Consider the following 12,143-nt stretch of genomic DNA (forward strand, 5'->3'; position numbering starts at 1 on the left):
CTTTCCCTGACAACAGCCATAGTCTATTCATTATATCTGTTTACTCTGTGTGTGTGTGTGTGTGTGTGTGTGTGTGTGTGTGTGTGTGTGTGTGTGTGTGTGTGTGTGTGTGTGTGTGTGTGTGTGTGTGTGTGTGTGTGTGTGTGTGTGTGTGTGTGTGTGTGTGTGTGTGTGTGCGCGCATCTATCAGTTACACATACATGTCAGTACTTACACGCAACCAGTAGGTCACATGGAGGAGAGGTGTTGTGCCGTGAGGTGTTGCTTTATTTGTTTATTTTAACCAGGTTTGCTGTTCCCTTACACTATATAAGATGGAAGGGAGTTCCATAAAGTCAAGGCTCTGTATAATATATATTTTTTATTTAACCGTTATTTAACTAGGCAAGTCAGTTCAAAACAAATTCTTATTTACAATGACAGTGTAACTTGTACACTAATAATCGGGAAGCAAGTACAGGGAGTGAATTTAATATACAGTATAAACCAACATGGAACAAAAGAAGAAACACGAGTAGTGTACAGACATGAAACAGAAACAGAGCCAGTAACGCCTGAGGAAAGAACCAAGGGGAGTGACAGATATAAGGGAGGTAATCAGGAAGGTGATGTAGTCCAGGTGAGTGTCATGAGGCGCAGGTGCGCGTAACGATAGTGGCAGGTGTGCGTAATGATGAGACAACTGGCGACAACGAGCGCCAGAGAGGGGGAGCAGGGGTAGACGTGACAGACGGACTATACTACTGTCCGTTTCCCTGAATATGTTCTGGTCCTGGGGACTGTGAAAAGACCCCAGGTGGCATGTCTGGTGGGGTAAGTGTGTGTGTCAGTGCTTTGTGTATTTGTGTATTTTTCAACACATGAATGTTTCTTATAAAAACAAGAAGTGACACAGTCAGTCTTTCCTCAACTCTTAGTCAAGAGAGACTGGCCTGCATAGTATTACTATTAACCCTCTGATTACAACGGAGAGGAAGACAAGCAGCTCTGTTCTGGGCCAGCTGCAGCTTAACTAGGTCTTTCTTTGCAGCACTTGACTATATGACTGGACAATAATCTAGATAAGGTAAAACTATAGCCTGCAGTACTTGCTTTGTGGTGTCAAAAAAGCAGAGCATCTCTTTATTACAGACAGACTTCTCCCCATGACAGTTTACAATCTAAGGTAACACCAAGTCATTTGATCTTCTCAACTTGTTCAACAGTCATGCCATTCATTACCAGATTCAATGATGAATGATTTGTACCAAATACAATGCTCTTCGTTTTATATATGTTCAGGACCAGTTTATTACTGGCCACCCATTCCAAAATTGACTGCAACTCTTTGTTAAGGGTTTCAGAGACGTTATTAGCTGTTATTGATGATGCGTATATGGTTGACTCATCAGCATACATGGACACACATGCTTTGTTTAATGCCAGTAGCAGGTCATTGCTAAAAAAAGAAGAAGAAATTAGTAGAGGGCCTAGAGAGCTAACCTGCGGTACACCACACTTTACATGTTTGACATTAGAGAAGCTTCCGTTAAAGAAAACCCCCTCTGAATCCATAATATGGCAGAGGTTGAAAAGCCACAAGACATAAGTTTCTCAACAATAATGGTCAACTGAAATCTAACAGTACAGCTCCCACAATCTTCGTATTATCAATGTCTTTCAACCACCAACCCTTCTCTATACGCAGATGATTGTGGACTACAGGAACACCCCCATTTTCATCGACAGGGATGTAGTGGAGCAGGTTGAGAGCTTCAAGTTCCTTGGTGTCCACACACCAACAAACATGGTCCAAGGACACCAAGACAGTCATGAAGAGGGCACGACAAAACCTATTCCCCCTCAGGAGACTGAAAAGATTTGGCATGGGTCCTCAAATCCTCAAAAGGTCTACAGCTGCACCATCGAGAGCATCCTGAAGGACAAATAAGTGGGCAATTAAGCCAACATGCTACTGCCTGAACTGTAGCTGGGCATAGAGTGAGAGATAATACATACCACTCTCAGAAACCCTATGGAGAGGACCTCTGTGTCTGCAAGCTAGAGTACAGTGCCTTCTGAAAGTTTTCAGAACACTTTACTTTTCCCATCCATTTTGTTACTTTACAGCCTTATTCTAAAATTGATTAAATATACTTTTTTTCTCAGCAATCTACACATAATACCCCATATTGACAAAGCGAAAACATTTTTATTTTTACCTCCTTGAGATGTTTCGACAACTTGATTGGAATCCACCTGTGGTAAATTCAATTGATTGGACATGATTTGGAAAGGCACACAACTGTCTATATAAGGTCTCACAGTTGACAGTGCATGTCAATGTAAAAACCAAGCCATGAGGTCGAAAAATTGTCCGATGAGCTCAGAGACAGGATTGTATCAAGGCACAGATCTGGCGAAGGGTACCCAAAATGTTCTGCAGCATTGAAGGTCCCATGAACACAGAGGCCTAAATTGAAGACGTTTGGAACCACCAAGAGTCTTCCTAGAGCTGACCGCCCGGCAAAACTGAGCAATCGGGGGAGAAGGGTCTTGGTCAGGGAGATGACCAAGAACCCAATGGTCACTCTGACAGAGCTCTAGAGTTCCTCTGTGGAGATGGGAGAACCTTCCAGAAGAACAACCATCTCTGCAGCACTCCACCAATCAGGCCTTTATGGTAGAGTGGCCAGATGGAAGCTACTCCTCAGTAAAAAGCATATTTCAGCCCACTTGGAGTTTGACAAAAGGCAGGAACTGGAACACTAGTCAGGATCGAGGCAAAGATGAACGGAGCAAAGTATCAAAACCTGCTCCAGAGCTCTCAGCACCTCAAACTGGGGCGATGGTTCACCTTCCAACAGGACAACGGCCTTAAATACACAGCCAAGACAACGCAGGAGTGGCTTCGGGACAAGTCACTGAATGTCCTTAAGTGGCCCAGCCTGAGCCCGGACTTGAACCCGATTGAACATCAGGAGAGACCTGAAAATAGCTGTGAAGCAACACTCCCCATCCAACCTGACAGAGCTTGAGAGGATCTGCAGAGAAGAATGGGAGAAACTCCCCAAATGCAGGTGTGCCAAGCTTGTAGCGTCATACCGTATCGATGCTCTAATTGCTTCCAAAGGTGCTTCAACAAAGTACTGGGTCTGAAAGTAAAGGGTCTGTATACTTATGTAAATGTGATATTTCAGTTTCTGATTTTATATACATTTGCAAACATTTCTAAAAACCTGTTTTTGCATTGTCATGAATGGGTATTATGTGTATATTGATGATAACTTTTTTTAAATATATTTTTTAATAAGGCTGTAACATAACAAAATGTGGAAAAAGTCAAGGGGTCTGAATGCTTTCCTTTCCGAAGGCACTGTATATATTGAAAATGACTTCCATGTTACATAGTAGTGTAGAAACTTCAATTTAAAAAAAATCTTACCACAAATTTCAAAGCACAATGATTCTCCATCTTGGTTTTACTTGGCATTTGAGTTTGCCATTGTGAAGGTGCCAAAGTTATCAGTGAACATTGAATTTGTCTTCAGGATATTTTTCACAGTAAGATATTCAATCTATCATGATGCTTTGAATGTGGGATGTTTTAGTGCATTGAGTACAATACATTTTAAGAAAGTTCAAACTTATTTAGTGTATTTCTATACAATTTAAAAACTCTAAAATGCTGTTTGGAGAACAGGAAAAAAACAAGTAAAAATGACCCTGGCCAATATCAATCACACTGGTTGCTGTAGATCATTCCCCACAGTCGATCTACAAAAACATAGCCTATTAGCTTTACCATTTTGCCAAAACACATGAACTCACATTAACTCAGCACCGGTATTAAAAACTATAATGGTATTACATACATAAATCTGTTAGCAGAAAAACTTATTTCATTAACAAAAGGTCAACAAATACATTTTCAGAACTTTTTTTGTTGCCGTTTTAAAGCAAATTGCCTGCAATTCTACACATTTTGCCAAGTTTCATGTTTGAAGTTTTTATTGTACAGTGAAATGTCTTTCTTGCTTACTCTTTCCCAACAATATGCACTAAGCAATATTAGTAGTGCTATAAACAATTAATGTAGAAGAAAAACACAAGAAATTGAAATAAAAAATAAGAAAAACACAAGAAAGTAAGTCAGCTATATATATACAGGGTCAGTTCCAGAATTAGTTCCATTACCCTACTTACAATGTGCAGGGATACTGGAGTGGTAGGCTTAGACACTGTATGTATAAAGGTAAGGTGACCAGGCATTGGGATATGTGATAAACCGACTACCAGCAGCGTATCTGATGATTTTATGTAAGTGTGTGTGCCTGCATGTAGAGTCAGTATGAATGGGTATGCGTGTTGTGTGTGTGATCAAATGAAGTGTGTGTGTATGTTGGAGTGTGAGTCTGTGTGAGTGAGTGTGTAGAGTGTGCATAGAGTGTGTGAGTGTGTATAGAGACAAAAGTGGAAATAAAATAGAAGGGTCAATGCAGATAGTCTGTGGAGCCATTTTGTTAGCTATTTATCAGTCTTATGGCTTTGAATAGAAGCTGTTCAGGAGCCTGTTGATGTCAGACTTGTTGCTCCAGTACCACTTGGCTTGCGGAAGCAGAGAGAACAGTCTATGGCTTGGGTGGCTGGAGTCTTTACCAATTTCATGGGCATTCCTTTCACACTGCATGAAATAGAGGTCCTGGATGGCAGGAAGCTTGGCCCCAGTGATGTAGTGGGCTGTCCGCACCACCTTCCATAGCCCCATGCGATCAAGGGTGGTGCAGTCGCCATACCAAGCAGTGATGCAGCCAATCAAGATGCTCTCAATGGTGCAGCTATATAACTTAGTGAGGAATTGAGGGACCATGCCACATTTTGTCAGCCTCCTGAGGGGGAAGAGATGCTGTCGCACCTTCTTCACGACTATTTGCATGAGTGTGGACCATTTTAAGTCCTTAGTGATTTGGACACCGAGGACCTTGAAGCTCTCAACCTGCTCCACTGCAGGTCGATGAAGATGGGGGTGTGCTTCTAAATTGCACCTTGTGTACTCTACTATTGTAACACTCAACAGTAAGTTCCCCCGCCTGCGGCCCTGAGGCAGACCCTTTTGTAGCGTAACCACAACATTAAGGTGAGGTCATCTTGGCTCACAGGGATCCTACACGGAAAGGCAGTGTTCATATTGAGTAAATGGGTTAGCGTTAGCATGGGCCAAAACCTTCAAAAGACTTAGCCCCAGCTATTTATTATTTACCATGGGTAAATGTATGGAATAATTCCATTGAGCAAGGTTGCTTCGTTCCTCAAGGTGAAAATAGATATGTTTAGCATTTAATGCATGTGGCCCAGGCCCCTCATATATCAGCTTAATATTATTGAGATGTTTTAAAATCCGATGATGGTGTTTCTCCTTGAGTCATGCTTTTATAGTCATGCTTTTATAGCACTGCCCTGTCTTTAAATCGGACCTTTTGTCGGCCTGGGAATTGGACAGTAGAAAAAAAATAGATCAGTGAGAAAGAAATCGCAGTGAAAAAAAATGGTGATCTTGGACTCTTTAAAAAATAATCTGGTGAATTGACTTGGAATTGGGAGGGAAGCCATGTTGTGGAGCAATAAAAAGGAGCTTCATTCCAGGTTACAGATGGCTGAGAGGGACCCAGGTTACAGATGGCTGAGAGGGACCCAGGTTACAGATGGCTGAGAGGGACCCAGGTTACAGATGGCTGACAGGGACCCAGGTTACAGATGGCTGAGAGGGACCCAGGTTACAGATGGCTGAGAGGGACCCAGGTTACAGATGGCTGAGAGGGACCCAGGTTACAGATGGCTGAGAGGGACCCAGGTTACAGATGGCTGACAGGGACCCAGGTTACAGATGGCTGAGAGGGACCCAGGTTACAGATGGCTGACAGGGACCCAGGTTACAGATGGCTGACAGGGACCCAGGTTACAGATGGCTGACAGGGACCCAGGTTTGTGTGTACCTGTGTGGGTGTATGTGTGCCTTTGTGTGTACGTGTGTGGGTGTATGTGTTTTTGTGATATAAAGGATTCATTTGTATCATCATTGGATTTGATTTGTTTGCAAACTACGGTAGGTGCATGTAGCTGGTAATTTAACAAACACTCAGTAATTCAGGGAATGTTCTAGAAAGTTTGCAGGAGAACAAATAAGTTGGTAAAGCTGTTTAGCTTGAAAAATAATATTGAAAAAGGAGGGAGAAAGTCAGGGGAAAAGCGTGACATAAAGTCTGTGATGACAGAAGCATCTAATCCAAAAAAGACCATTCTTATCAGGTTCTAGTGGATTACTATGAGCCTCCTAACCAGAAAGTCCTTCTCAGCCAGGCACTCTCCTCAGCTCAGGGTTTGTGGATCAATAGGCCTGCATTGATCTCGCTCCTCTGTGGCTGGATCCACTTGGCCTGCCTCTTAGTCATGCACACACACACAAGCACGCATAGGTGTGCGCTTCCACACACACATACATACCCTCCGACAGCGTGCACCATTCAGATTGTCTGATCGTGTGAATATGAGACGTGCGGGACTTGTTTTTCTCCAGTGAGTAGCACTGAGTGTCAACCCAAGTTGCATCCCTCTTGGTGCCCACCATACGCCATGGCACTTTGATCAGTATCAGGAAACAGCTGTTTGTGTGGGAGAGGGCCATGACATTTCAAGCTTGTTACCTTGTTGTGATGACGACAGTTCCACACACCAGGACTAACCTCTCTGTCTCTATTGTTTTTTCTCCAGATGACTCGCCCCATCCAGGTGAAGCCGGCTGACAGTGAGAGCCGTGGAGGTATTTGTCTTATTTTCTGAAATACTTTTTTATCTCTCATTCTGTTTCTTGTTTATGCTCTCTCTATTTTGCTCTCTTTTTTCTCTCTCTCATTTTTTATCTATTTTTCTCTCTTTTCCTCTCTCTTGCGCTTTCTCTTTCAATCTCTCTTTCTCTCCATTTCTTTCACAGTCTCTCTCTCTCTCTCGGTTGCCTGTGTTTATCTAATTGATGCTCTGCGTATTCATTTTAATTAAGGAGACGGTGGTTGATTTTGCAGGGGACTGAAGGCAGCTAGTGGCTTCTGCTGTTTGCCTGTCTGTCTGCCTGTCTATCTAACCCTGGCCTCCCTCTGCCAAGCACATTATCATACTACTGTGAATTAAAAAGTGATTAGAGCCCTACAGTAGAGCCCCCCCCCCACACACACACACACACACACAACTCCACACACACAATCTGTTTGCTTAAACGGAGGTGTATGTTCTAGACAAGGGAGTATAGGGGAGGCGGAGGAGGGTGGGAGCATGCAAAGCTTGCCAAACAATAAATACAATTCACAGGGCCCTTGCCAAGATCCTCATTTACTTGGCCTTAATTTTGTCGTCTTTGATCTCTCTGGTCTTTCCTTCACTCTCCACGGATCTGCTTAGATGTTAATGTGATGAAGGGAGGGAACATCCTCTAAGTTTTTGGGGTGGGGGGGGTGTGTTCATACTGTGTGACAGTGTGTAGTGACAGTGTGTGATGAAACGAGTGCTATGGTTCTCTATTCTGAAGAGCCTTGTGAGAGGGAGAGGTTCTCCATGCCTCAGTTAGTGAGAGACAGAAGGAGAGAGAGAGGCAGACAGAGAGAGGGAGAGAGGCAGACAAGGAGAGAGAGAGAGAGAGAGAGAGAGAGAGAGAGAGAGAGAGAGAGAGAGAGAGAGAGAGAGAGAGAGAGAGAGAGAGAGAGAGGCAGATAGAGAGAGGGAGAGAGGCAGACAAGGAGAGGGAGAGAGAGAGAGAGAGAGAGAGAGAGAGAGAGAGAGAGAGAGAGAGACAGAAGGAGAGAGAGAGGCAGACAAGGAGAGAGAGAGAGAGAGAGAGAGAGAGAGAGAGAGAGAGAGAGAGAGAGAGAGAGAGAGAGAGAGAGAGAGAGAGAGAGAGAGAGAGAGAGAGAGAGAGAGAGAGAGAGAGAGAGAGAGAGAGAGAGAGAGAGAGAGAGAGAGAGAGAGAGAGAGAGAGAGAGAGAGAGAGAGAGAGAGAGAGAGAGAGAGAGAGAGAGAGAGAGAGAGAGAGAGAGAGAGACAGAAGGAGAGAGAGGGGCAGATAGAGAGAGGGAGAGAGGCAGACAAGGAGAGAGAGAGAGAGAGAGAGAGAGAGAGAGAGAGAGAGAGAGAGAGAGAGAGAGAGAGAGAGAGAGAGAGAGAGAGAGAGAGGGAGAGAGGCAGACAAGGAGAGAGAGAGAGAGAGAGAGAGAAGAGAGAGAGAGAGAGAGAGAGAGAGAGAGAGAGAGACAGAGAGAGAGAGAGAGAGAGAGAGAGAGAGAGAGAGAAAGGAGAGAGAGAGGCAGATAGAGAGAGGGAGAGAGGCAGACAAGGAGAGAGAGAGAGAGAGAGAGAGAGAGAGAGAGAGAGAGAGAGAGAGAGATAGAGACAGAAGGAGAGAGAGAGGCAGATAGAGAGAGGGAGAGAGGCAGACAAGGAGAGAGAGAGAGAGAGAGAGAGAGAGAGATAGAGACAGAAGGAGAGAGAGAGGGAGGCAGACAGAGTGAGAGGAGGCAGACAGAAAGAGTGAGAGACAGCGAGAGGCAAGGCAAAACAAAGAAAACGAGAGCAGGAAACCAATCCTTCCCATGTCCCACTTCTGCATCAGCTTTACCTAGAAACCGCTGTCTGTTTTGGGTTAGGATAGATTAGGACAGCGGGCAACTTGGCCGCCTAGCTCCCCATCACCCCCTGGACCACCTAGCTCCCCATCGCCCCCTGGACCACCTAGCTCCCCATCACCCCCTGGACCACCTAGCTCCCCATCACCCCCTGGACCACCTAGCTCCCCATCACCCCCTGGACCACCTAGCTCCCCATCGCCCCCTGGCTCCCCTGGTCTCTCTATCCCTCCTAGCCTACTTATCCCCCTATCCCCCAGCACCTCTGGCCCCTGGACCACCTAGCTCCTCATCACCCCTGGACCACCTAGCTCCCCATCACCCCCTGGACCACCTAGCTCCCCATCACCCCTGGACCACCTAGCTCCCCATCGCCCCCTGGCTCCCCTGGTCTCTATCCCTCCTAGCCTACTTATCCCCCTATCCCCCAGCACCTCTGGCCCCTGGACCACCTAGCTCCTCATCACCCCCTGGCTCCCCTGGTCTCTCTATCTCTCCTAGCCTACTTATCCCCCTATCCCCCAGCACTTCTGGCCCCCTGGACCACCTAGCTCCCCATCGCCCCCTGGCTCCCCTGGTCTCTCTATCCCTCCTAGCCTACTTATCCCCCTATCCCCCAGCACTTCTGGCCCCTGACCACCTAGCTCCCCATCACCCCTGGCTCCCTGGTCTCTCTATCCCTCCTAGCCTACTTATCCCCCTATCCCCCAGCACCTCTGGCCCCCTGGACCACCTAGCTCCCCATCACCCCCTGGCTCCCCTGGTCTCTCTATCCCTCCTAGCCTACTTATCCCCCTATCCCCCAGCACCTCTGGCCCCCTGGACCACCTAGCTCCCCATCACCCCCTGGCTCCCCTGGTCTCTCTATCCCTCCTAGCCTACTTATCCCCCTATCCCCCATCACCTCTGGCCCCCTGGACCACCTAGCTCCCCATCGCCCCCTGGCTCCCCTGGTCTCTCTATCCCTCCTAGCCTACTTATCCCCCTATATCCCCCAGCACCTCTGGCCCCTGGACCACCTAGCTCCCCATCGCCCCCTGGCTCCCCTGGTCTCTCTATCCCTCCTAGCCTACTTATCCCCCTATATCCCCCAGCACCTCTGGCCCCCTGGACCACCTAGCTCCCCATCGCCCCTGGCTCCCCTGGTCTCTCTATCCCTCCTAGCCTACTTATCCCCCTATCCCCCAGCACCTCTGGCCCCCTGGACCACCTAGCTCCTCATCACCCCCTGGACCACCTAGCTCCCCATCACCCCCTGGACCACCTAGCTCCCCATCACCCCCTGGACCACCTAGCTCCCCATCGCCCCCTGGCTCCCCTGGTCTCTCTATCCCTCCTAGCCTACTTATCCCCCTATCCCCCAGCACCTCTGGCCCCCTGGACCACCTAGCTCCTCATCACCCCCTGGCTCCCCTGGTCTCTCTATCCCTCCTAGCCTACTTATCCCCCTATCCCCCAGCACTTCTGGCCCCCTGGACCACCTAGCTCCCCATCGCCCCCTGGCTCCCCTGGTCTCTCTATCCCTCCTAGCCTACTTATCCCCCTATCCCCCAGCACTTCTGGCCCCCTGGACCACCTAGCTCCCCATCACCCCCTGGCTCCCCTGGTCTCTCTATCCCTCCTAGCCTACTTATCCCCCTATCCCCCAGCACCTCTGGCCCCCTGGACCACCTAGCTCCCCATCACCCCCTGGCTCCCCTGGTCTCTCTATCCCTCCTAGCCTACTTATCCCCCTATCCCCCAGCACCTCTGGCCCCCTGGACCACCTAGCTCCCCATCACCCCCTGGCTCCCCTGGTCTCTCTATCCCTCCTAGCCTACTTATCCCCCTATCCCCCATCACCTCTGGCCCCCTGGACCACCTAGCTCCCCATCGCCCCCTGGCTCCCCTGGTCTCTCTATCCCTCCTAGCCTACTTATCCCCCTATATCCCCCAGCACCTCTGGCCCCCTGGACCACCTAGCTCCCCATCGCCCCCTGGCTCCCCTGGTCTCTCTATCCCTCCTAGCCTACTTATCCCCCTATATCCCCCAGCACCTCTGGCCCCCTGGACCACCTAGCTCCCCATCGCCCCCTGGCTCCCCTGGTCTCTATCCCTCCTAGCCTACTTATCCCCCTATATCCCCCAGCACCTCTGGCCCCCTGGACCACCTAGCTCCTCATCACCCCCTGGCTCCCCTGGTCTCTCTATCCCCCTAGCCTACTTATCCCCCTATCCCCCAGCACTTCTGGCCCCCTGGACCACCTAGCTCCCCATCGCCCCCTGGCTCCCCTGGTCTCTCTATCCCTCCTAGCCTACTTATCCCCCTATATCCCCCAGCACCTCTGGCCCCCTGGACCACCTATCTCCTCATCACCCCTGGCTCCCCTGGTCTCTCTATCCCCCTAGCCTACTTATCCCCCTATATCCCCCAGCACCTCTGGCCCCCTGGACCACCTAGCTCCCCATCGCCCCCTGGCTCCCCTGGTCTCTATCCCCCTAGCCTACTTATCCCCCTATATCCCCCAGCACCTCTGGCCCCCTGGACCACCTAGCTCTCCATTGCCCCCTGGCTCCCCTGGTCTCTCTATCCCTCCTAGCCTACTTATCCCCCTATATCCCCCAGCATCTCTGGCCCCTGGACCACCTAGCTCCTCATCACCCCCTGGCTCCCCTGGTCTCTCTATCCCCCCTAGCCTACTTATCCCCCTATCCCCCAGCACCTCTGGCCCCCTGGACCACCTAGCTCCCCATCGCCCCCTGGCTCCCCTGGTCTCTCTATCCCCCCTAGCCTACTTATCCCCCTATATCCCCCAGCACCTCTGGCCCCCTGGACCACCTAGCTCCCCATCGCCCCCTGGCTCCCCTGGTCTCTCTATCCCTCCTAGCCTACTTATCCCCCTATATCCCCCAGCACCTCTGGCCCCCTGGACTACCTAGCTCCCCATCGCCCCCTGGCTCCCCTGGTCTCTCTATCCCTCCTAGCCTACTTATCCCCCTATGGCCCTGGCCCTTCTAGCCCCCTGGCCCCTCTAGCCTCTGGCCCCCTAGCCGCCTTGCCTCCCTAGCATTCTAGCCCCTTACCCCCCCCTAAACCTCCGACCAGTCAGCGCTGGAGACAAGCAGGGGTCTTGTGCTGTCAAGATTGATGCCCCTTAAAGGCCCATTGATTTTGCCATTGTGGTGGTGTGTGTTCGCATTAACAATGACACTCAGCTGTCTTTTTCAAATCAAATGTTACTTGTCACATGCTTCGTAAACAACAGGTATAGAATAACAGTGAAACACTTACCATGCCGACAATGCAGAGAGAATAAAATGAGAAATAATATAACAATAAGAACACAAGGAATAAATACACAGTGAGTAGCGATAACATGGCTCTATACACAGGGTACTAGTACCGAGTCGATGTGCAGGGTTACAAGGTAATTGAGGTAGATACATTATGTGGACACCCCTTCAAATTAGTTTATTCGGCTAGTTCAGCCACACCCATTGCTGACAGGTATATAAAAT

The 12,143-nt window shown here is 48.9% G+C and overlaps 1 protein-coding gene across 12 annotated transcripts in view; it reads left to right on the forward strand.

Annotated features, from left to right (window-relative positions):
- The window catches only part of LOC118359241 (CUGBP Elav-like family member 5), a 418,411-nt gene that overhangs the window by 248,032 nt on the left and 158,236 nt on the right, over positions 1–12,143 (forward strand). For all 12 annotated transcript variants that reach the window (XM_035737648.2, XM_035737651.2, XM_035737649.2 and 9 more), the window contains exon 3: positions 6,748–6,796. In XM_035737648.2, coding sequence (XP_035593541.2) covers positions 6,748–6,796 — 49 coding nt within the window. The remainder of the gene's footprint in view (positions 1–6,747; positions 6,797–12,143) is intronic.

This window comes from Oncorhynchus keta, chromosome 26 (assembly GCF_023373465.1).
Source record: "Oncorhynchus keta strain PuntledgeMale-10-30-2019 chromosome 26, Oket_V2, whole genome shotgun sequence".
Taxonomy (NCBI): Eukaryota; Metazoa; Chordata; class Actinopteri; order Salmoniformes; family Salmonidae; genus Oncorhynchus; species Oncorhynchus keta.